Here is a 27,045-nt window from a genome sequence, read left to right as displayed (position 1 = left end):
CATTTTTCTCTTGGGGTAGCATACCCCCTGACCCCCCCAGAAAGTTCTGGATGAGCATGATCAGAATGGTGCCACCTCAGGAAAAACCCTGATGACTGTTTTTCATGTCTGCCTTATTTCCAGGTGGTGAGCAGCAATGAGACCCAGGCCCGGGAGGACGACCCCCACACTGTTAGGCTGGAGTTTGAACCCCCTTTGTACCAGTGCTTTGAAAACTGCGGCTCCTTAAAGTTGACTGTCGCCAGACATGGAGGAGAACCTGGAGTTACTGTGAAGGTATGAGCGTACAGATATGTATGAGTTTCTGAGGCAGAGACGCCAAAAGACACAGATAGGAGCAGACACAGGAGAAAACAAAAATCTACTTTGAACTGATTTCAATCACATTTTTTGGCAGACTTCATTCTGGTCCAATCTTACCCAGAACGTTCTCTGGAGGTTTAGAGAATCCTTGTTTCTTTCCGGTCTACGGCTGGAGAAGAAATAGAAATTTGTGATAACAGAGAAGTGAAAGACACAACACACAACAATTTCTTTTATTCCATGTTTTTAGCTTTCAGCTCAGGTTGTATCTTAAAGAAAGACATATCCGTTTGCAGAGGCTCATTGATCTTTGGCTTAACACTGGTCTGATACTCTGAATAAGAGATTTCCTTTCAAGTCTCCAACAGAGAGTCTGTGTCAGTGGAGTGATATCTGATCTGCTCACTATCACAACAGGGGCTTTGCGAGAATGTGTCTCGTCCTTTCTTCTTCTTGTGTACAAATGAGGCGATGGTGCAACATCGGTGCTGTCTGTGGAGGTTTGCTGATGGCAGGGCCTCGGTAGTCTACCTAGTCTAAGGCTGATTTTGTCAAGTGAAGTGGCCTATTTAGCCCACACAAAAGCTCATCAGACATGTCAGCAGAGCAGCACTTTAGAGAAGGAGAAATTATTACCCATAGAGGAGAGGGCTCTTCAGTGAGGCTTGATTGCACACTTGGAACAGCACAACTTTTCTATTCTGCAAACTTTTGTTAGCCTGAACTCTATAGATTTCTACATGACATTTTTCACTTGAAAAGGTTTGGCAACTGAAGCACTAGTTGGCCAATAACTCAAAGTTACTAAATTTCACCAACAATTTTTCCATTTAAGTTTGACTTATTGTCAATTGGAGTATCTGGAAACAACAAAGACAACCTCGTATCTTTTGAGCTAATATGGCTAACTTGTCAATATCAACCAATCAATCAATCAGCTATTCAATCTTTGTTTGTATAGCGCCAATTCATTATCAAAGTTATCTCAAGACACTTTACAAAGAGGGCACGTCTAGACCGTATCCTCTGCTGTGGCCTATTATAATAGACCAGCTGTTCATTATTATCATAATAAAGACTATACCCTATTATAATAAAGACTAGCGTTAATCACCATGAGCAGTATTGAGCCCTGTTACAGTGGCATCCTGCATAGTAGAGTATTTATCCACCTGGTCAATGGAAGTCCATGTTGGGCTCCTCTTCAATAGTATCCAGCTGCAGATCTTGAACAGAAGCCCCTGATGTGATGAAAGCCACTGGCATGCCAGACGTGCCCCTCGCGTGATGAAGTGATGTGAAGATTTTTCAAATCCAAAAACTAAATGAGAGTAGCCCTGTCTACAGCTGATGTGAGCTTGTTTAAAATACGGGCAGATGTCAGTGGTCTTACTGTAAATTGCATGTCAATATTCCATGTATATTTAATACATTAACCCCTTAAAGCCTGAAAACACAAATTGTAGACAGAAAATTCTAATAATTCGGGACTGAAATGTTTATTTCACTTTCTACTGAAATCCAAAAAAATCCAAATTTCCATAAAATTCAACATGTACATTTTTTGTGTCTCGTTTGATACATTAGGTGTTTTTGAGAACTCATAATCCACTCAAGGGCATTTTTATCATTCATCAGATTGTATTCAAAATATTTTTTTAGTAATTTATTGATCATATTGATTATATATAGGTATCATAAAAGTATGTATCAAATATGATACAACAGGCTTTAAGGGGTTAATTTACGGTTATATTTCATTGAATTAGAGTTCTGCAAACTTCTTTTAAATTCATTTTTTTGGCCTTTTTTGCCTTAACTTTAACAGCTGAAAAGAATAATCTGAAATATCTCTAAACTGACCTTTTTTAAATTTCACTTTTAAAGTGCATTAACCTGCTGTTCACCTCTGTGATATGACTGACGGGTGTCATGGCATGCAGCCTGGGTTAAATGATTACTTGGGTTAAATTTATTCAGTCCTCATGGAACAAACCATTGATCAGAGACACAATTATGCTAAGAAACTTACTTAGCAATTCCTGACTTAAGAAAACTGACACCATCCTGATGCAAATTATGTCAGCCCATTAATGCCAGTTTGCATAACTCACAAGCTTCAAGCTGGAAACAAAGATACACATTGTCTGTTCAGCTGCAACTGTGTAACAGCAAAAAAACTTTTCACTTAAATAGCTTTCAAAGCCAAATTCTTCAAATTAAAGCATAAAATAATTACTCAGGTTGCTAGTTTACTTGAAAATTAATTACTGGCAATAATGTCTGTTTAAAATACCATTTAATGCTTACCATTAATGCTATTTAGCCAGTTGATAATTTGCTGTATTTAAAAAAAAAAAAAAAATCTTCAATTTAAGAAAATAAATGTGTTTAAGAAGTAAAATAGATTTGGAAGCCAAACTTTTTGGCTGAAAGGCTGCATAAATGATTTGCATGATAATGTTTTTCTGCTTTTCTAATAACATCAGCATGAATTTATTCTCAGACAAAAATTTAATCTCCAGTTTGAAATATTCGAAACAACTCTCCCGTGTCTGGAATATGGTATAATCATTATAAAGCATCAGTATTCAGTAAACCCAGCTACATCAGCCTCTATGATGGATGCATTCAAAAATAAATTTAGAGTGGTGTCACTCTTAAACATTTCATCAAGAGCTAAAAATAGAGCTAAACCAAGAATAAGACTACAATAGCACCACCACTCACTCAGAGACTCAGCTTCGCCTACAAACAGCAGCGGATTATTTGAAGTAAACTGTTTATTTTACCTTTTTATGGAGCAACTAAAAGGAATGTGTTTGCTTTTAAGTCTTTTTAAAGGATGGATGGGGTTAATAAAAGATAAGATGAAGAAAGAACACAGAAGAAGAAGAGGATACAGGGAAAGTTTTGTTGTACTATCTTCAAAGTCTTTATTATCAGACTGTATCTGACCAGAGGGCTCAGTTTAATGAAGCTGTTTCTCCTGTTTTCTCTCACCCTCTGTTCTCTTCTCCCCAAATGCCTCTTCTCCATCTCTTTCTCCTCCATCCCTCTCTCTCCTTCTCTGTGCTCTCTATTCTCCCTCTCTCCCTTTGTGCTTATCTACCCTTTTCATATCTGTTCCCTTTCTGTTTCATCTTTGACGGCTCTCTTCGCTCTCTCTCTCTTTCTCCCTCGTCTCACTTCGCTTCTCTGTGCTCGTATCTCCCCCAGGTGGATTATCGCACGGAGGATGGTACAGCAAACGCAGGTTCGGATTATGAGTTTGCTGAGGGAACGCTGCTTTTCAAGCCAGGAGAGACCCTCAAAGGTAAAATGACAGGGACAGTAAAAATTTATGACACATTTTCAAGATAAGAGACACTGAGACACAGGTTTGAATGGAGGAAGTCTTTTGCTATTCTGCCCCCCCCACCACTCGTCATAATAAACTTGTTTAAAGATGGTACTGTAAATTTTTCTGTTACAAAATCAACTTATTGAAATAACAATTTAATACTTCTTTTCACAGAGATCACAGTTGGAGTGATTGACGATGACATATTTGAGGAAGACGAGTACTTCTACGTCCACCTCAGTAACCCTCGGGTGGTTGGTTATCCTGAGATTGGCACTGCACCGTTGGATGCAAGTGTCACCCCGAAAGCTGTGCTGGGTGACAACCACACAGCCACAGTGACCATCTACGATGACGACCACGCAGGTCAGAGGAAGCCCTGAAATAAAATGATTCTGTTTGAAGTTTAATGGAAAAATTTTCCAGGAAATGCTTTCAGAATAAATCACTGAAGACAAACTGGAATCTGCTGTCCACCTCTCCAACTTGGCACAGCATTAAGACGCATGAGTGTGTGCTGAGTGATGCCCAATTTGAAATTTGGCAAATTTTATTTTAATGCAAATAAAACACATCAGACTTAGTGGATAAGGTTTGAGTGCATGTGACATCCAAAAATTATAGACCCAATGTGTGAAGACCTTAATGTGATACATAGTAAAAACGTCCTAATTCTCACTATCTCCTCCTTCCTCTTGTATGAAATTATCTCTTTCCATACTTCTTCTTCTCCCCCTTAAACTGTGCAGTATTTCTGTAATTCACTGCTTTGCCTCTGCAGGCTCTTTTTATGTGTCCCACTTCTCCACAGTTGTGACATTTTCCATTGGCAATCCTTCAGTCCTTGGCCAGGTGGTTTTCTCCACCGCATTTGTAGCATTTTCTAATGTCCGGCTGAAGCTCTGGTCATTCGTCTCTGACCTTGTTCACCAACCCCACTGCTCTACCATTTACCAGGTTCTTTCATGCCATGTAAATCCACAATGTCTCTGTTTGCCGCCTCCCTTCAGAAAAAAAAAATCTTGAGTGCTTTTTCAAAACTCAGTCCATCCTCTGTCAGCAGCCTCTTGTATCCTGTCTTCACTTATGCTGCAGATTAAACAATCTCTCAACATCGTTCTCAGTGAATCACTGAAGTAACAGTCCTGCGCCAGCTTTCTCAGGTCTGCCGCATAAACACCCACACTTTGCATATTACTCTGGTGCTCCCTGTTTGCAAGAAGATGCAATAACATTCAACAATCACCTTATAATACAGCAAAAGTCCCTGTATGATCACATTTCAAGGTTTTATTAAAAATCTGTACATATTTGTGAAAATTATGGCCCCAGTTTCAAACCAGTACACCCAAGAAGTCTCCTGAGAGGTATCAGGGACAACTGGAGCAATGCTATGGCGTGCAAATCAACACAGAGAAACACTCCGCCAATTGTAGTAGCAAGATGTTAGCCTGAAACAGACCTCTCCTTGTCCTAGCATCAAATGTTGTTTTACGTTAATGAAAATATGACTGCCTTAAACAAACAATGCAGTCAGGACCACTTTGTCAGGAGACACGCATGATTTGTGGTTTATAATTTGGCAGTGTGGCTATTCTGGGATCCCCTTGCCCTTCCATAAGCATACTTGGAAAGCATCAAGTAACAGCACTCTTCTTGTGCCTACAGGGAATGCCTTAGGCAGGGAGAGAAGCAACAATAAACCCAGAGCAAATCAGGCATCAGTGACAACAGAATAGCATTGATATAGTCAGATAAAGCATAAAGGAGGAGCTGGGGTGGAGGACGGTTGCTAAAAGCAGCTTGCAGCAAATTGTAGCAAGGCTAGAGCAGTTAAGAAATGGCAGCATGAGTGAAATTAGCCAATAGCATGCTTAGAGCAAATCAGGTGGCCGTCAGCTGATAAGGGCTTGTGTGCGATCAGCTGATCTCAGTTATATGGCAGCGCTTGACTCCATGGCCTTAGGCTATACGCTCCATTTTCAGTTTTAAACCTTGTAAACAAGTGAACCTCAGAGGAACTACAAGCAAAAAACAAAACAGGCACTTTCAACATTTCTAGCAGTAACTTGAATAACACAACCACCTTAAATCTTAGTCTGTCAAGTTTCTTTGATATGTGCGAGGAAAGGCTAAGTTCAGTGCTTTTAGGTTATCTTTTAAAGTTTGTCCCAGCAACAGTTTGCAAGTACGTTCTTTAAACAAGGGAGCAGAGGATTGTTTCATCTGCTTTTATGAAGCAGCTATTCCTCTAACCTCCTGTGAAAAACTCAACATGAGACACCAGTAAATGGTTCTGTGATAATTTTAACAATATGATTCTAATAAAAATGTGTGTATTCCACTGGCTTAATTTTAAATTTACATGGGTCTGCTGCTTCACTTTAAAGTCCCAGAATAACCAGAGAAAGAAAGAAACTTAACAAGAAGCTTGAAAGAGATCCAGATCCCTGAATGTTTTTTCAGTTACAGGTTTGATAACACCCAAGGAGAATTAAAGGCATAGAGGCTGAGTGGGTGTTTACCTAATGCTAATTATCTTTCATCTAAAGAGAGTGGGTGGTAATCTATTATCCCTTTCATTATATTTATGGGACACCTTAGAGAGCTAGTGAGTGCAAGTGTAGGTGCTAATCAAGCTTAATTTACATTTTTCTACTGTTCCTCCATTTTCCAGTACTGTTTTAACCTCTTTCTTTCTTTCTTTCCTCCAAGGTATCTTTACCTTTGAGACCGCCAGTCAGAGGGTGAGCGAGAGCGTTGGAGTGATGGAAGTGAAGGTGCTTAGGACATCAGGTGCCCGAGGCCTTGTAGCTGTCCCCTACAGAACTGTGGATGGTACCGCCAAGGGTGGAGAGGACTACGAATTGGCTGCTGGCAAGCTGGAGTTTCAGAATGATGAGACGATGTAAGTACAGACATGTTGTCAATTCTTGTTAAGGCACTTCTTCAGCAAACTTTGAAACAGAACATAAAACAAAGCTCATCTTCCTCACATAATTTTATTTTTCTAGTCACCACTATAATTCTTAAAATAAAACATAAAAGACGTTGCTGTTGCACCAATAGGTGAGTGACACCTTTTCTGATTGCCGGTGACACTTTCCAGTTTCCTTTCTTCATGATTGACTCTCAGGCAGAGCTGCTGTTTAGGTTAATTGAGTGGTAACATCCATTGGCTGTAAAAATAGCTCTATTAGGTAGATAACAGTATAATGTTGCCACTCTTCAAGGTAGGCCACTCTGCATTAATGTGTTTGCACACATGTTTGTTAGTACGCACACACTTGCTCTGGCGTCCTTGGGCACATGCATTTTTAATATGCTGATGTTAGCGGTGTTAAATTGACCAATACATAAAGCGGTTGGGAATGCAGTTTCCTCAGAGCCTCCTGGGGCTTATAAAGCAAGGCCTCTGAGTGTGTGTATGCGTTTGAGAGCGTGTGTGTGGTGTTGAAGTTATATCTGTATGAGGACCAGTTTAAAGCAGCGATAACTTATGCCGGCTTATTCTCTTTAAAGTGCTGCTTGATGACAAGGTCAGTAGTAGTAATCAGGGCCTAAGCATCACAAAATAGAGGGAAAATAATACAACAAATGCATTTGTGTGTGTGTGTGTGTGTGTGTGTGTGTGTAGCTGTGTCAAAGGAAGACAACTCTTGGCAAGGCCATTCAAAAGCTGTTCATCTGTGCTTTGCCCTGAGAGGACGACTGTGTCTGTCCTTGTAAGGAGCAAACCTTGAGAGTGAGGAAATTTCTGCCTTCAAAGAGCAGTCTGAGGGTCAAGACTTTGGCTCCAGGGTTTAAATAATAGAATAACATGTAAGATCCACCTAATTTCTATGGTGATTGTGAAGTGTAACTGCGTTTACGGCTTCAGAGAAGGGGGATGGACACTCACGCTGAGCGTGCTGAGATATATAGGATTACAAATGTATGCACAGTTCTGCAAGACCAGAATGTAAAAATGAATATGAAGCTCGTTACCATCCAACAGCTAAACCTGAGTGTCACTACAAGGGCAGAGTAGCATGTGTGTTTGCTGATGAAAAGAAATAGTTTTAAAAGTCTACATTCTTCCTTTTTATTAGGACACTTCCCCCTTCAGCACATAGTTTGCTCTCAGTCTCCAAGGCTGAGGATGTATGTTGTGATTGTACAAATGTGTGCTGGAATGTCATCTCACACTAGAAGAATAAGGAGCACAAGAAAAGCTCACAAATTACGCAATGATGTTGTAAACCAACTGTCTTTGCATCTCAAAGATGCACGCACCTCTCCTTTAATGAACCATTGTGGACAACAAACCTCACCTCTGTGAAAATCTTCTCAGTTTTTCCCACAGAGAACACGTTCAACAAATGCAGCATTCAGTACACTTGTCATTTTCTACTTTAATTACAGCAGTAGACTGATTTGGTGTTGAGTGCACACTCAGCTTGCAGGACTGTTCATCAGAAACAGTGTTCACTTTAGGTCTGCAGACTTCAGAGGGTTTTATAAATGCATAGCCTGACCTGAGAGTTATAAAGAGCAACAATAGGCTTCAGGATTAAAGCTCCTTTTTACATTTTTATGGGTTTCCTCTTTCTCCCTCCTACACATGCAGTGTAAACAGTGTTAAATCTGTCTTTATTCAATATTCGGTGCACTCATGTCTTAGTTACAGCATAGCAATAAAAGGGCTTTGACCTTGTGAAGAATGGCGAAGGAATTCATATTGATATCAAACAGATAAAATACAAAGTAAAATCATGTTAATGTCACAAACTGACTGAAGCAGAGAGGGAAGAGTTTAGAGTCATACACATAGGTCATGGAAACAGCTTTACACCTTACAAATTCATTGTCCAGGTGTGGGCATAGTAGCTCAATGTGTTTGTAAATGCAAAAATTAAAAATGAATGTATTTTATACATGCACCGTATTTCTATAAGTGTGAGTACAGCAGGGTAGTGTAGACACCCCTGCAGCAAATTCTATAACATCAGTGAAAAATTGGGCACATTACAACATGAAGCTGGAGCTTGATTATAGTGTGTATTTATCTGTTTTGTGTTACCTTGGGGGCTTGTCCAGGAAGCTAACAAAAACTTTACTTGTATGCCAATAAGAAAACATATATTTATATATATATATATATATATATATATATATATATATATTTGTGAAGATGGTATGAAATTTTTTTGGATTTGTGTGTATTTTAGTTTCAGCACTAGGCAGTGCTACAGTGCTAATTCTGTAAACAAACATTTTGACAGGACAATTACTACGCACATCTTTACCTAAGTTAGACTGGATTTTCTGTCTTCAGTATCACAACAGTGAGGTATATGAAAGTGGCCCCACATCCTTAAAATTTTCTGTATGTGACCCCCAGTGGAAAAGTTTGGGCACCCCTGGAGTGCAGCTTTCAAGACCATCATCACCACCGTGTGAAAAATCACAGTTTATTTCTGACAGACTGTTAAATTTGACGTTCAACAAACATATTTACAGATGTGCTATATTATCAGCCTGACATCAGTATCGGCAGATACATGCAAAAAATTCGGTACTAAAAGATTTCAAAATTTCTGCCTAAATGTACATGGCTGTTAATAATGGCATATGTTGACTGTAAAATGTGGCTATTTATACTTATAAGTAAGTAAAGTTTTAGACTTAGAAACACAAACCTGCGTCAGTTTAGGTTATTTTCTCTATTCATCCTCATTCTTTAGACTTTAAAGTGTGTTTCTTTGTGCATCCTCAAACCTTAAGGTGTGTTCAAAGGATGGAATTTTTTGGAATGTAAAACATATCTAAATTTTGGTATCGATATCAGTATAGGCTAAAATGAATCCATAAATAATGGCATATCTGATATTGGCTAAAATCAAATATATATTTTAACAATACATACTTAATGTGAGCTTTAAGTTGCTCTTTATAATTCAACTATTAAAATGGTACTTTTCAAGGAATAAAGATTTTTAAAGTGCCTATTTAATTTCCATGAGAGCCTCTAAAATAAACCCAGAGTTCAAACTCATACTATTGAAAATCCGTCAACATCAGGTAAAGAAAGCTCTAAAGTTGAGGTGTCAGACCAACAGTCCAAATCAGTCATTGAAAGTTGCAGTGCCTTGTAACATTTAGCTGAATAAACTTGGTAAAAATTGGACATAATATTTGTAGCTAGGCCCATCATTATTAGTCTTCATACAACATTGTTTCATTTTTATTAACTTAGAAAAAGCTTTTTGCATTTTGCATGTTTTTACAAACAAAAAGAAGTAATTATCAAACACCTGAGGCAAGATTTGTGATCTAGAATCTGAATTTTCCAACACTGCACACTGCACCTTTAACTCAAAATAAGCAAACACATGTCCTGAGTTTGCCCTGTGCATACCCGGACTGAAAAGTAGAACATGTTTAGATTCAGTGAAATGAGGCTTAGTCTGCAAGGCTTCACAGATTTGTGTTGTTGTTGCTGTTGCTCTTTTTGGTGTTTTTTCTCCTCTTTCATCATTCCACCGTAGAGCCTCTTGTCAAAAGTTTCCTTTCCTAATTTTATCCATGGCACTTCACCTCTTCTCCCCCTTCTTTCTGCCTAACATTTAGCATCCCCTTATATTTTTATATTTCATCCACACAGGTGGTTTACAGATCCTTCAACCTCACCTCACATCCCTGTGCTTCTGCACATCCTCAATTCCTCTCATTTGCATCTTCCCCCTGTCTTCTTTCACCTTTATTTATAAACACTGTCACCTTTATCCCCCCTCTCCCCGCCCACTGTCTTCATCTTAACTCCTCTTTTCTTGTCCTCCTCCCTTTTCTTTTCTTCTTTCTACTCCCTGAACTTTCCCTCTACTCATCTTCCTCATCCATCTCTGTCTGACCCTTTACTCAGAGAAAAGGGACTTACTGCCAAGGCAATTTAGTCCAATCACCACCCAGTCATAACTCACAATCACACCACCCTCTTTTCTCTCTTCTCCCTCCTACGGTACTTTTTCATCCTGCAGTAGTTTTGTTTATTCTCTGCGTTTAGGTACCCTGCATCTACCTCCTTTTTTTGTTTTAATCCTGCCAGTAGGGATGAGCTTTCTGAAAAGTTAAGAAAAAGACAGAAGTGATGAAACTAAGAGGATGGACTTGGATGTGGGTGGGTGTTGGATGAAAAATGGGTGAGCCCAGTGCTGTTTAAGATTCTCTGGAAAAATCTAAAAGGCAGTGGAGCTGAACTGACAAGAGGGGAGGAAAAGGAAGTGTGTGCGTGTGTGTGTAGGGGGGGGCCTTTCGGCTCAATTTCATGAGCTCCAATCCATAAAAGATGATATGATACCACATTGATCCTGCACACTAAGTTCCCTATATTCTTTCCCATCATTAGAGGTCAGCGGTCAGGCTTCAGCTGGAAGTATCCCGTTTATTTATAGTTAAGGGAGTTTAAACGGATATCTCATCAAATTTATGGTCATTTACACAGTGCTGGTGTCTGCTGAGAGCTGTGCCGAGTCTGCAGACATAACCCCTAGTGATTTCATAGTGATGTCAGCATGATTATCTCAGCCTCAGCCTCACATTTATTTTAGTGAAAGTGTGTTAAAACTTGTGTAATTCAGCACACAACTGCCATTTCTCTCTGACATCATGGTATAAGAGGGATGCTCAGGTAGTGTTAAAATGAAGATGACCAATAAAGATTTGTCAGGAAAATGAAAGAAGCTACTGCGGTTATCTGTTAGCTTCATGCTGTCTTTATCCATAGCCATTTTCAGTCCAGCTCCTTTCCTTGTCAGTTTGTCTTACAGGACACATTGTTTAAGCCTAGTTTTGCCGCCATGAATCAAGAAGTTGCTCCTTAATTTCTAACATCCATCTAACTTTGTGCTTCTGGTTTTACTATCCTTGCTATGCCTGTGCTGTTGTTTTACTTACGTCTTGAGTCAGCTTGCTTTCTGATTGGCTACTGCACCGTTCGTTCCTTATGTCTGCTCTGCTGTCCTGGGTGTTTGCCATGTACAACAGGATTTCCTGTCATAAAAATACTGCACATGTTTAATGATTGCGATCTGAAGAGCCTACGGTTGATCAGAGAGGAGAAAATTCACCTGTAACACAATACAAACCACAGGATAATCTGCCTAGATTATCTTTAGAACCATGCTGACTTTGGATGGAAGGAGGGATTGAGCCCAACAATAGTCTCGATTATCATGTATTGTGTGGCCTGCTTCGGCAAGAAAATACATCAGTGCTAGTTGATTTACCATTTGGTAGTGTTACAGTGTTGTATATAGTGTGACTGGGGAGGAACAGAGTGCAAGATGTTGCACAAGAAGAGAGCCACAGGCCGGGTTTGGGCCTGGGCAATCCAAGGACAACAGCTTTGTAGGTGGGGTATGCTAATATAACTGTGAGGCTACTGTCACCCCAGCTTTTCTGTTGTATAATGTAAGATAACAGCATATTTTCTATAAGTCATTATCTACAGTCATATAAGCAATCATAAGCTAGCCTTTAGACATTCTTAAAATATTAAAGGGCCATCTTTGGTTGCAGATTTGGCATGTGGCAGTGTAGGGAAATAATAAATCATAAATTGCTGGCTAAGCTAGTATCAAGTTGAAGGCATACTATTTCATATGTGTAGCTAACAACTGATTTGCTGACCCATTACCAACAACTAGGCAACAATAGGCTACAGCCAATGTTAGCTTCAGCCACTCTCTAAATTAGGGGTGTCCAAACTTTTTCCATCTATCTCAGTTTAAGGATATTAAAGTTAGTAAAACCATTCTGATGTAGGTTACAATATGCTTAGTGACTGAGTATACTTCAGTATGCTTGGGGACTCCAAGCAAAAATGGTTGGTAAAATCTGCTCTAGCTAAGCAGAAAGTTGAAGTTAACCTTACAATGTGCTGTTGTGTGATGTAGGCTAACAAAGAGCTTTAGCTAAATTCATACTAAAGCTGATGGTGCAGTGTAGGCAGTTTTTTCTTTTTATGTCTGTTTACAGGTCAGTAGGCAAGATTTATGTTTACATTGACATTTGGTTGTTACACATGGGGCTGCATAGCAGGACAGGGAATAGCACTGTTTCCTCACAGCAAGGTTCCATGCAGGTGCATGCGTAGGTTTTTGCAAGCTTCCCCCCACAGACTGAAGACATGATTGTTAATTAAACCGGTGGCTCTTAATTGTCTGTAGGTGTGAGTGTAAAGGTGGCTGGTTGTTTGTCAATTCAGTTAACTTTATTGGCATAGAAGACATGTCTTAGCATTGCAGAGGGGTGTACAAATAAATCTATATATATACAGTGCTTAACAGATTTATTAGACCACCACCTAAAGTAAGGTTTATGCCACAGCATTTTGAACAGGAATGAGGAATTTCAAACTGAATTCACCTTTTTATACCCAAATTTGAGCCGGCTCACTGGACTTCTCTGAGAAGTCAGAAATGAATCAAGCATAACATTCAACCACTAAAACTCATTTTCTGTTCAGGAATGCAAGTAAATAACTATAATCTGACATATTAATCAAGAAATATTCATGTGCTTTACTATTTTTCCAGTTTGTTGGTGGTCTAATAAATTTGTTAAGCACTGTTAATTTTTTACATTAACAGAATAAAATTGCACTATAATAATAACTGACATATATATCAGCCCTGCTAACGACTGGCGACTTGTCCAGGTGTAGCTGGCCTCTCATCTAGTAGCAGCTGGGATTGACTGAGATAAGTGATGTAGATCATCGGTTCTCAACTAGTGGGTCGGGACCCAAAGATGGGTCATGAAGCTCTTTCTAGTGGGTCGGGAATGTATACCATGGAAGAAAATTATGACAAACCTCTATTTATGGAAGCCTTAAGTGGAAATACAGCATGCAGATATTTTTATTTTTTGATTTTCCCATGATTTAGAGTAAAATTCAGTATTTTTCTCAAGATCTCTACCTATTATCTCCATTTTGTTGGGAAATTCAGCTTGTTTACCCAAGATAACAAGGAAATCCTTTGAGAAATTACCAAACTTCCATGTTATCTTGGGAAAATGGAGTCAAATAAGATGTAATTGTGCAAATCCTTTTGTAATGTTGTGCTTGTTTGTTTTGTCCTGTGTTTTTGCTCAATAAGTGTTTCTGTTTAAAGTCCAAACTTCAACATTTTTTGGAGTGTTCTTATATCCACATGGTGTAATGGTAGCCAAGAATACTGATTAACCAGTGTCTACTGATTAACCAACATTTATGAAATTAATGAAAATTTTTTTTTGTTCAACTTGGGTCATGATTTCTCTTAAGGAGGAGGTGGATGGTCCTGATGCCTGACCAGATGAGAACCACTGGTATAGATGATGGATGGATGTTACATGTGAAAAAATATTAACTTTACATTTGCTAATAAGTTGGCATTTTATTTGTTTTATCATGAAATATTACCCAACTTTCCTTTGGATTTCTAAATCCAATGATATTTCTGTTTCTCATCTCTCTAGCAGAAATGATAAACAAAGTGTTACTCTTGAATACTGTTGTATCAATATGGAGCAAAATCTTATCAAATTGTGTCTCAAGGCACCATGAGCTTCCACTCTGAGCACAGCTGCATTTCACAAAACAGGCTGACCTAAATCATAGGAATGTAAACCCCAGTATTCACAGAGCTGAGCTCACATGTGAGAATTTTAGAGCATAAACAGCAGTGTAGGTTCAGTGAAAATGTATTCACAGTCAGAGTTTAACCACGCATCCAGGAAAAGGAGATGGAGTCAGACATGCAGAGCTGAAGAGTGAAAGGTGGAAGGAGGTGGAGGAGATGAAGAAGGATGTCTTTGTTTCATGATTTAATTATGAGGGAGACATGGGCTGAAGAGTGACGTGAATATGCGAGTAATCTCTCACATAAATACTTTTTTTCTCTACCACTCTGTAGGAAATCACACACCCACACACACATATATAAATCAAATTGAAACTATGCTTTTTCCGTAGGAAAAATTCATCCTCTTCCCTCTGTGCCAATGAATGTTTCTTTTATTAATGCCTCTCTTGTTTGACAGTGGAGCTGTAGAGTCTCATCTGTTTTCTCTCTTTGCCTCTACCATCCACACTCTATCTTTCCTGTTCTTTTTTTAATCATGAGGGCATTGTTGGATAAAGTCATAAGCTAAATGAACGGTGTCTAAGTGTGTGTTAATAAAAAAGAGAGACTCAGCAGGGCCGGTTTATTCATAGCTTTGCTCTGACCTGCACCTCCGTACAGAGTCAGAGCCGAGATGCAGACGTGCGTTTGTGTATGTGTGTCTCAGACTGAGCATGAGGTCCTCTCCCCTGGCTGCTCATTATAAATTTCTAACAGGTGTCGCCACCAAACTGTGCAGACGCCTGTTCAATTACTTCTTGCCCTGTGTGTGTCTTTGCGTCCATGCACTCATTTACATAGCAAAATATTTTTAGAGTGCTGACTCTCTTCAGTATGTCACCTTGAAAGTGAAGCCTTTCTGTTACCATGTTGTTCATAATTTGCTCTTCAGGCTGCATTTTTCATCCTTTTTTATGAAAGAATATGCACTATATGGACAAAAGTATTTGGCCACACCTGTCAACTGTTAAACACAGGTGTTTTAATCAGGCCCCTTGCCACAGGTGTATATAAATCAAGCCATGCAGTCTCCATTTGTGTACATTTGTTGCTGAAGGAGAGATAGTGGTATGGGGCAACATGGTGACAACAGTTTGGGGAAGGCCCTCTCTTATTCTAACATGGCTGTTTCCCAGTGCACAAAGCAGAACAAGAAAGACATGGTTAGAAGAGTTCATCATGGAAGAACTTAGCTGGCCTGCACAGAGCCCTGACCTTAACCCCATTGGGCAGATTTAGGATGAACGAGAACAGAGATTGTGAGCCAGACCTTCTGTTTGACCTCATAAATGCTTTACAGCATTGATCATTAACTGGGGGCTACATCAGGGCCCCATCAGCTTCCCAACCGGCCCCCGGACGTTTAGAAAATGTGAGAAAACTGTGTTTTGTTTTTATATTTACAGTGTGTTTTCATTTTTAAAAATCTCTACAGCTATTAAAGTAACCCCAAAATTAACTGAGATTAAAAAGACATCTTTCTGGATTTGCTTGATGCTTGAACAGCTTCACAAAAATCCACCTGTCAGCCATTATTAGTAAATAAGATGCATAATAAACGCACACTCATCAGCCTAGTCTTGATTAGAACAGCTGGTTACAGTGTCAACCAAGACCTGTTCACTAAATGTGTTTTTCACCAGTCTAACTCTAACAACATGACAGCCCTAGAAATATGTGGCTAAAATATCTCAATTGCCCCCTTGTGGCTGGCCGCAGTATAGACAATAGGGAATGAATATACTGCTAATGCCTAAAAATAAGGTACATTTCAAAGCAAACCAAAATATCTCTATCGTATTTGCTTAATTAACAGTCCAACCCCCCACAATGTTTGCCAAGAAAAAAATCTGGCCCTTGTGCAAAAAGAAAAATCTTGTGGAAAGGCTTCCAAGAAGAGTGGAGGCTGTTATAGCTGCAACTCCATATTAAAGTCCATGTATTTGAATGGAATGTTATTACAGTCCCTGTTGATGTAAAGGCCAAGTGTGTGAATGCTGTTGTCCATGTAGTGTATATTAGAAAAAATACCCCCCCCCCAATAAATCACCGCTGCTTATTTTAGTCCATGTATTCATCAAACTATTCTGTCAATAATGACCAGCATGGAAACTTTGAATAATCGACTTTTAACTTTCACTTGAGTAGATTTACAGGCCAATATATTTACTTCTACATAAGTGAATTTCAACCAAACTTACTGTCATTTTAATTCTACTTTAAATGAAGTATGTAGTATCCATATAATACAATTCTGTGTATGTATGAAATGCTTGGGTGTGTTCTACATTTGCCAAATTTTTACAAAACTATGATCAGAGGGCTTGTTTGTTATTCTCAACTGCTCCATGATACATGGTGGTTTTTCAGATTTGGCAGAGCTTGCCTGCCAGCTGACAAAGTCTCATATCATTGATACTTTGACGAAAGGTTAAAATGATATTCAAATATCCTTTTTCAGATGGGAGCTTTACAAGATGGATTTGCCAGTGAGAAACACAGAAACACTTCCCACAAAAAAAGGAAGGCTCTGCACTGTTTCTGTTTCTCTCCTGGCTATTGGCAAGGTATAGCACAGCTGTGTTGCTCAGCTACTGTGCTACTGATGTTTATTCAGAGTCGTATGAACACATCGTGTGTGTAATACTGATTGTGTCTGTCCAGTTTGTTCTCAGATTGTGAGCTTAATAAAAGAGCTGTAAAGGGTATTACGTCTATTATTCCTGTAATTAGGCGGCAGAATTCCAGCTTATGGACAATAAACTATGTAGTAGCATAATACTAGAGTTTACACATTCAAAAGCAGACACATAGAATAGTTAAAGGGTTTTAATTTTGTTAATGTAGAAGTACTCCATCATATCTTGTGTTCAGTAGGCAATGCATCAGTGTAACAAGTAACATTTAAAGTAATGCTAAACATCACTAAAATTAGCCTCAGCTGTGATACCTGACTTGCTTACATGTAGAGAATAAAATATGATTCTTTTCAGACTCATGCACAGAAAGGTGGTATGAGGTATTAAAACCTTGACAGACCACCTATAGTTGGACCATTACCATTTTTGAAAGCCTTTATTCGTCAGACTGTGTTTCTTCACACAAACACCCCGTCTTTACCAGCAACCTTGACTCATCACTTAAAGACAGTATGCTGCTTTGTTTTCAGAAGGATACGGGAGATCACTGAAAACACCCCCTGAAGTGCCCTAGCAGATTTACTACTTCACAATATTGAGCTTTTCTGTAATCCCAGCATGCTGCCATGTTGCTGTATGTGTTAATGAAGCCCAAACACAAGTTCTTAGTGTTTTTGACAAAGCTGTCAGAAGAGCTGTGATCATGCTTTAGCTGCTGGTGAAGGAGAAGTCGGCTTGTACGAAACAACACATTCTCCCTTTGGCAATGTTTCTTGGAATTAACAGAAGGAGACAGAGGAAATTCAAGAAAGTGTGAGCTCGGCGGGTTTGTGTGTTGATGTGGGTGGGCTCTCTCGTCTGTGTCGAAGGCCTCGTAAAGTGTTTGATATTTGCAACCTGTTTCTCCGTCTGTCGCCAAAGTAGGGTGACTAACCCAAAGCTGTTCCCAAAATAAAACATTCTTTGAACTCCAGATCCATGGAGCTGTGCTCCTCACCTGTGTGTGTGGGTGTGTGTGCCTGCTGCCTGCTTTCTGAACGGATACATTCAAGTGTTGCATTCAGGTGACCTTATTTGTCGCTGCAGGTGCATGTTTGTGTGTTTGTTGCTGAGTTTCCTCACAGTCGTGCTTGTTGCTCGTCCAGCATGTCATGTCACGTATTGCTCATAACTCCGAGCACGCACAAACAAAAACGCAAACACAGCGCTCTTTCCCTGCTTCAGAACTCTCTTTATGAACTGTTTATATTCAGATTAAAAATGCTTTCCCGGGTAAAACTGAATTTTAATTCTCATTGTCAGTGTGTTGAAATTCAAGCATTTATAAGGAAAGATAACTGCTGTGCATCCTGGGTAATGGTAGAATTATCCAGAGGTAGTTAATCCTCACACAGCGTCCTGGTGTCTGAAAGTGGACACCATATTTGAATAGCAGTAAAAATATTCTACATTAACATCTTTAACCACTGTTTGCATGTATTTTCTCACCATCATGAGACCTGATGATGAATATCACATTTTGATGAATTTTCAGGAATTTAACCCTTACAATGCCAGACTAAAGCATAAAATCCCCTTGTTTTTAATGTTGAAAATCACACATAATGAAATAACATTCATAAACAACATATAAATGAGATTTCCTTGAAAGAGATTTTCCCAGCCAAGGATATGTCAATGATGAACAGAACTTTGATATTTATGCAAGTCCAGGGTTCACACTGTAAGATTTTAAAAAATCTTTACACTCAGACTTGTGTCAAAAAATGGACACCATACGTGAAAGTACATAAATATTACACATTGATATTTTTTCTCACCTTTTTATGAATTTATAGGAGTTTAACCCTTTAAATGACAGTTTAATGGCATTAAATCCCCTGGTTTTAATACAAAAAAAGATTTTTTTTTACACAACCCACTGAGACATCCATGTAAACTCTTATTATTGTGCATTTGGAAACCAAGGAAAAAAATTTGCAATTTCCCTTTATGCTTGATAGTATAGGAAAATGGCTGACATTTGGTGATGAATATGAAAAACTTCAAATTTGAAGCAATGACTCCAGAGTGAAAGAATAATGTCATAAAGTTTCTTTTACTTCAATGGCTGGGGGATCAAAAATTGTAGTTTTAATGGTTTTCAATGGGACCTTTTTGACCATGAGGGTGCTGAGTGTATGCAAAAAGTCTACAGAGCTGATTATTGAACCCTTACAAGTTTATAGTTGAATTTCAAAATTCAATTTAAAATTTTTACTGGGTACAAGTCATTTACATTTTAACAATAACAGTATTTCTTCATTGATTCTATCAACAGTCTGCTTCTGCTGGGAGAGTCACTGTCTGTTTTTTTACACGGTAAAACCAAATAAGTTAAATATACTCAAAACATCTGATGAAACTGACTACTTTAAAGTTTCTAAGTAGTGGAAATACATTTTTTGAGTAGACTCAAGTTAAAATATATAATAGACACTACAATCCTTAAATAGAACCCAAAATAAAATAGGCCACTGATTCAGTCAACTCATTTATACTCGAATATGTTGGGTTACCTTAACTTTTTAAAGTTAAACTACACTGTGGAAACTTTCCTACACTGATAAAAATATTCAGCCCAATCTACTTAGGAACTTTTAGCATCATTTTTTTGTAGATTTAGCCAGATTAATCTTTGTAAAAAGTACCACTCTGTTTTGTTCAAGAACAAAAAAATCACAGTGAAATTTACTTACATTTTTAAGTAGATTCAACAAGACTAATCTTTGTTTAACTTATTTTTTTCTTTGAAATACACGTAATTTCAATTATTCTCTGCTTATAAAAATGACTCATGTTTTCAATGCAGTCTAACACAATAATATGAATAATATTATTTATGATTGCTTCCCATTGGAGGTATTCATTAGTAACACCTGTAACATTGCTTGCAAAGGAAGTATCTACATTTGTTTCCACACTTTCTTGATTTTCCCTCATTAATAAAATGATCAGAGAACAGTAAAATTTTTGACCAAAGAGGAAAGTCATGCAAACTCTTTTTCAGGAAGTACTCTTTTCACTCATGGTGCAAAAGTGTTGACCATCAAAATCAACAATAATCCATCAGAAAGATGAACAAAGGAACCCCAGCAGTGATCTCTGTGCAACATTCAACATCTAAACTCACCTGATCACATTTAAACATATCTAAACACATAGAAACACTCTGCCCCAAGGCATCATGGGAAAATTCTGCCTACATATCACCAGATTTGAATCCCACCAGTCTGATCTGTCATCACTGCCATGTCCTCAGTTAGCAGTTCATCTATTCCTGATTGTTAGAAAAGCCATTTATCACTAATTTGAAATACCCACAATGCATCACAGGGCGCATTTATTCATGGATAATGTAGTTTTTTGTAGTTTTGAAACAGAATAAAACTGAGTAAAGGTAACAAAGTCAGGCTAAGTTGTGTGGATAAACTTTGGAAGATTGGCTTACATTACCTAAATTATTCTTGTTTAAGAAAAAATTCAGTGTCTTGTATTTTTAACAAAAGAAACTGACAACAAAATTAGATTTACTCATGTCAAGTTAGAAACTTGGATTTTTATCGTTAAGATTAAATTAAGTCAAATTTACTTTTGCCCAGATTCATTTTTATCAGCATACACTTAAAATTCAATTCAAATCCAACTCCAAACAATGTGTATACGTTTTTTGGAACATTGAAAATTCAAGTTACTCAAGGTAGGTCAACTAAAGCGACAGTTTCTGACAGGAAGTCTTCTTTCATCATGTTCAGTGTACCATTTATTGGATATTTTGGTTAGTCCCCACAGGTGGGACTTCTCTAAGTGAGTTAATAGCTTCACTCATGGTGTAAAAATGTCTAATGCCTGAAAGCATTCAGAGGAAACTCTGTAGATTAAAGGATGATTGTCAAATAATTTGAGTATAATGCAATGACAAAAAAAACATACTTCGAATGATCAAGTATGGTCTACTTAAAACTAAAATGTGTTCAATCAACTAAAAAATAGAGCTGTAGAAACTACTTTGGATTTTTAAGTTAACACAACTTATTTCTTAACAGCCTTCCACTGTTTGGTCTTACAGTGTAGGTACTAAAATGTGCTCTATTAAGATGGACAAGAAAAAAACAGGACAGACAGGAGGGGGTGCTGAAGGTTCCTGCGTGGTCTGATCCTTTCTAAATGCTCTTGTCTTTTGAGACAAGCTTGCTAATAGACCATCAATGATCCATCCTCCCTCTGCTGTAATTACAAACCATGAATAAACCATTCAGATCGTCTAAAATAGTCTTTTATTTTCATCAACAGAATCAAAATCACAGTGGGAAAAAGTAAGAGATTTATGTACTAGTTGGCGTCATCCATTTTATTTTTTTTCACTTAAAGGGGGCCATGCTTTACATGCATTGCATGTTTCAGAGAAATATCTGTAAAAGAGGTGTAAAATATGAGATAAGAGAAGGAAAGTGTTATAACTTCTTCTTCCAAAATTCAAACCATAAGGCTCATCAAAGAGAAAAGAACCGCTCTGCTGGAATAAAAAATGTGCATACATTACGCAGGTTAAACGCTATAAAGTGAGTTGTGGAGCAGCAGGGGTCAAACTAGACCTCCATTCTAATAGATATTATTACATTATGATATTTGTACTGTATTAAAATATGAATGATTACTCCTCAGATAGAGAGAATTGAGGTTTAACCATGAGCATATGCTTTCAACAAGACATGTTTTAGCAAGTCTTGTACATTTCCAGCCTAAAACAGTGTTGAATACAGCCCAGTTATCCTTTAAAGACTAAAAGGAATGCCAAAAAAATGAGATTTTTTTAATATTAAATTATTTTTTTAACCTTACGTGTAGTCTGTGAAAGGAAAATGGTATGCCCGCTATACTATAAATATAGTATACTCCCATTCTTATGAATAGACTGATTAAGAAATAACAGTTATCTACTTTATCTTCCTGCCCATCCTAATGACTGCCTTTTACTGTTCCAGTACAATTTCAGACAAATCCAGGCAACATCTTCTTGCAGTGTTACTTGCACAAAGCCCAAAACAATGTAGCTTCATGTAGATGTTTTTCCATTATAGCAATAACAGTGAGTTAAATTTACTCTCCAGCAGCAAACCATGTGAAATCCAGGTTTTTGCTTGATCCTGGTAGATGTGAATGTCTATCCCTGGAGATCTGCATTCATGAGTTTGGAGGGTGGAATTGAAGGGGAGGCTGTTGAAAATAGCTAGGGCTACATCTTCTATTTTTATTATATTTGTTGCAGTCAAGAAAAGTTAAAGCTCATTATGTTGTGCAACTTAAATTAATGGCAATTTTGGGGACCCCAGTTTGTATCTCTTGCCTCTTTGCTAGTTTTATCCTAGAACATGCACCATCAGTCAAACGTGGCATGCCGATTCTTGAAGACATCTACCGACCACTGTAGCAGGGCCCATGCTCACAGGTGCTGCAGTCAGGCACCTGATTGGCAGCACCTGGGGGTACCAGAATCTCAAAACAAGAGTCAATAGCAACAGCAAAATAAGCTGTTTAGCATTGGCAGAGAAAACTTGGCACATTTTTCATGCATGCAACCCACATACTCAGCTCTGCTGCTCATCCCACAAATGCATGATCCTTACAAATGTGCCGCCATTTAAAAGGGTAATAAACAGGCTTTCCAACAGTGTAAGGTTTATTACCAAGAAGCATTGTTACAACAAATAAATAATGTACCAAACAGAAATGTCCTTATTTTGTTTTTTTATGTGTAAGCAGACATCTAGCTGATGTCTCTTACTTTTGTGCTAGCTCATGTAGAGGCATTCATTTATCCGTCAGAGGTCTGAAACTTCACATTTGTGATCGTTTACACATTACATGCAGCAGCAGGACTTAGTTTGTGTTGGGCGTCTTGGCTCTGACCTTATCACTCCCTGCAGACTGGGTATAGGGTGGTGGTAGTGGGAGTGAAAGCCAGAGTGCTGTACTGGTGCAGGGCATGAAATTTTGCATCCTAAATAGACTGCTTACTCATGGGATGATTGCATAATGATGCATGTAAGATATGAAATAACTCAAGTTGTCTGCCTGAACTAGCTTTAAGGTGTTGCTCCATTTGTCCATCTTACACTAAATCAAGTTTTGTGCTATCCCCTTCATGGCTGACATAAATGGTTTCTCTTGCTACTTTTCTGGCATATTTGTCCCATTTTAGAATTTTATTTCTAAATGAATCTAATATATACAAGTTGTGAGAGCCTTATTTTTCTAATCCACCTTTCTATCAGGCCCATGGAGAATTATCACATAGCTTATAAAGCTGCATCAGCACTGTTTCTAAACTAAAGCCACCATAGAAAATACATTACTCTGTAGAATTTAAATTCATGCTCTGTATAACAATGTTCTGTAGACACATATTATTGTGCAATTCATCACAGTTTTCTCTCCCTGTTGCATCCTCTGATGTCTTCCCTTCTACAAGCCCCCCATCCCTCCAGGTTCAAACAGCAGTCTGCTAATGGGCAGATAAGTCTCCCAACCCCCCTGCACCTCCCTCCAGTTCCTCTTTTCTTTACGTTCTACTGAAGACTCCCTCTGTCTCTATAGGGATGACAGGGATTTCTTTTTTTAATTCCTCCCCTGTTTCTGCTCAGAAACTTTTGATCCCTCAAATTGCAAGCACAACAAAGACAAGAAGGCAGAGAAAGGGAGAAATCAGAACAGGGCGATAAAGAATAAAGGAAGACATTATGAAACTGGAAATGGAAGCTTTGCTTTTTGTTTTCCTCTCTGCTGAGTTACTCGAACCAGATCATTTGACTCCCCATCATTTCTCTCATTCTGTTTACTTGCTTATTTATTTCATCTTTTATTCCATTTGTTGCCAGATCCTTAAACCACTGAGTGAGTGTCCCTGTGTAATAAGCTATTATTTATTCTTAAATTAGAGAGGAAAACAGTCTTTGTCCAAATATAATATCAAGATTACAGAGTCAGGTCACATTTTGGAAAACAGTCATGGTCTGTCTGACGAAGAGAAAGATTAGAAAGAGATAAAGACGGACAGACTGACTGAGTCAGATAGCAAAATGAAAGAAGAAAAGAGAGAAACATAATTTGGAGAAGGAAAGCAAACATGCTTTTACCATTCACCACCTCTTTCTCTGCGCTTCTAACTCCCTCATTTTCATCCTCTTCCCTCCCTCCGCTCCTCTCTCTCTCTCTTCATCTGCTCTAATGTCAGACCAGTCATAGTTAAGTAGCTTAAGTCAACATCTTTAACAGTTTTATAAGCTTTTCCTACTGTGTGGCTCTGTTTCTGTCCATGTGTGCGGCCTGTGTGAGCTATTTATTTACATCAGTGTGGCAGCTACTCCATGTCACTTCCCCATTGACATCTTTCCACTGTACTACAGTTACATCGCCAGCACTGTATCTCACACAGCACCCCAGGCATCTTCTAAACACTACTTAAACCCATTTTTATTCTGCCTCAGGCTCCTCTCTCTCTCTCTCTCGGTATCCTACTATAAGGGGCCGTTAGAGACATTAATCAGATCACAGTTTGGTATGGTTTGGTTTGTATTGAAAAAGCACCATAATATCTGAGTATTCTCAGTAAATCTCTCAATACATGTATGAAATGTGACCTTGCAAAGCAGATGGGTTTGCCAGACTCCATCACTGCCATCAGGCAAATCCATCTTGGAAAGCACAACATTTGCACCGAACCGAACACTGTTCAGACTAATCAGCTTCATTTGAGGAGAAGGAGGCGGTTGCTGTGGGCGGGGTTTAGTTATACTCCACATTGTACTGTTGTAGTTGTACTGGCATTGCGGTGATTACTTTGGATGTAGCTTTAAGCATAGTGTCAGTTTTAATAGAACTGGGGGAAAAGGTTAGCTGTACTGTGAGTGGCTGTATACAATGTCTGCTAGTGGAGTGATTAGCTCAGACGTAGCCACAGCGGCAGTTTTGTCAGACAACATTTCTTTATTAGAAAAGGGCAGAGAGCAACACTGAAAGCTTTTCATGATGGTAAAGATGTTTTGCGGTGTATCCAATGGTTGCTATCGCAGTAGCTGTTAGCTCGGATGTAGCTGTAGGTAAGCGGCAGTTTAATCAGGACTGGACCACATTTCTGTGTAAAACAGGAGCAGAGAGCCACACCGGAAGCTTGTCTGGGCAGACTCAGTTGCCCACGATGTACAGACGTCATGCACAATTTGTGTGCACACACTTTACTGTCCAATGGTCGTGCATGACCTGAGTGCTCACACTGTAAGAGTGAAGTCAGGACGGAAGTGATAAAATGAGTGTAATTTCCTTTGAAATAAGTATTTCACACTGTGATTGAAGTCGCATCTAGTCCTATCCTCACTTCCTCACTATCTCTCTCTCTATCTCACACAAACAGCATCACCATCTGTCTCATTTATTTCCTTTATTATAGCAGGAGTCAGATTCATTCTTGCTGTTGTCATGATGATTTAAAGGTTACATATTATGCAAAATACACTTGTTCAGGCAATGGCCTGTTCACAAACCCCCCAAGAATCAGAACCCCCCCCCCCCAACTCCACCTTTCAGAAAATATGTGCTGAAACAAGCCTTTCTCAGATTTTCCCCTCATGACCTCATATAGAGTTAGCACCGCCCCCAGGTTTGTTTGGCCCTCCCCTCTCGGAAGAAAGTTCCGCCCTCCTCTCCTGATCTTCCTCTCAGCTCAGGAGAGCCACATCCATTTCCTGAGAGGGGCGGAGTCAGACAGTTTAGTAACATTTAAAGCCACAGACACAGAAACAGTTCGTTCTCAGCAGGACTGAAACAGAGGAGTTTTTAGACATCCAATTTTGGAGTGTTGTTTCAGCAAGAACCTTCACAGGCATGTTTTGGGGACCTCTGAGACCAACATAAACTAGTCTTAAAGAGCTCACAGAGGACGCATAATCTGAGTCAAAGTTGGCTGGACTTGCAAGTAAAATTCAAGGCTGAATCAGATGAAATTCACACAGGTATTTGAAAGTATTTCACCTGTATGTCTGTTTAAAAGTAAACGTGTATGTGCAATTCAGAAAAATGTCCCTAACAGTCGCTCATATGTTTCCCCGAAAGTCTTGGGAAAGTCTGGCTGTTGGACTTTTACTTTTTTGTTTGGCAGATATTCCAGGGAGGATGTTGCACTTCTTTAAATACAAAACCAGTTTTCAGTTCCAGATGCTAACCTCGCTGCCTCTGCCTGTCTTTGCCAGTCTTGTTTTCACCTTATGTTGCTGTCCTGGTTCCCTCCATGCTTCTGTCTCTTTGTTATTCAATTCTACAGTTTAGTAGCCCTGTCACTACCTCTCAGTCTCTTTGTGTCTCCCATTTTGTACTTCTTAGCCCTGCATCTTCCCCTGTGGTTGCTTTTTTTAGCCCTGCAGTCCCAACAATTTTCACCACCAAGCATGCACACAAACACACCCTATGGTTAAACTCCTGCACCCACATGCAAACACTGAGCCTTGCCATCCTTGTGATCAAAACTCGGACGGCACACGCCCTGTAATCACAGCCTGCAGACCTACCGTGAGCTGCGGCAACAGGCTGCCCCTGCCCTTCCATGCCCATGATTAGAGCCTGAAAACAGGCAGACGCAGACGCTACCCCCACCCCCCACCCCCCACCCCCGCTCCCTGCTACCCATCTGCCCTGGGCCTCCCTGCCCCTTCAGCCCCCACCCTCACCACATTAAAGGCCACAGTGCTGGTCTCAGTCATAACTAAGGCTGGTGTAAAAGTTCATGGTGAGTCAGCTCGGGTGCCTTAATCTGACAAGTTTCAAACGCGGGTTGTCTCTTTATTAAATATTATGTTTGCTTGGGAATGGCCTTAAAACGTCAAAGTCCTCCTGTGAATTTATTAAATCCTTGATGGTTTCCTGGGATTATAACAATAAAAATTCAGTGTTTCTTATTTCTGGCTCAGGTTTATTATAAGAGTGTTTCCCATAAACACACTGAAGCGTCTGTGACTGTTTTATTTCTTTTTGTGCACAAAGAGGAGGAACATCTGAGAAGTGGGTTTTATTTGTTTTTTCT

General features: G+C 39.0%; 1 protein-coding gene across 1 annotated transcript in view; it reads left to right on the top strand.

The window, feature by feature from the left end:
* slc8a4b (solute carrier family 8 member 4b) overlaps positions 1-27,045 on the top strand; it is a 198,947-nt gene that overhangs the window by 111,171 nt on the left and 60,731 nt on the right. The window contains exons 9-12 of the mRNA XM_041779975.1: positions 124-276; positions 3,523-3,619; positions 3,821-4,012; positions 6,362-6,554. Of these exons, the coding sequence (XP_041635909.1) occupies positions 124-276; positions 3,523-3,619; positions 3,821-4,012; positions 6,362-6,554 (635 nt within the window). The remainder of the gene's footprint in view (positions 1-123; positions 277-3,522; positions 3,620-3,820; positions 4,013-6,361; positions 6,555-27,045) is intronic.

Source organism: Cheilinus undulatus, linkage group 22 (assembly GCF_018320785.1).
Source record: "Cheilinus undulatus linkage group 22, ASM1832078v1, whole genome shotgun sequence".
NCBI classification, from domain to species: domain Eukaryota; kingdom Metazoa; phylum Chordata; class Actinopteri; order Labriformes; family Labridae; genus Cheilinus; species Cheilinus undulatus.
The sequence above is the reverse complement of the archived record's forward strand: the minus strand, read 5'-3'. Positions and strand labels throughout refer to the sequence as shown.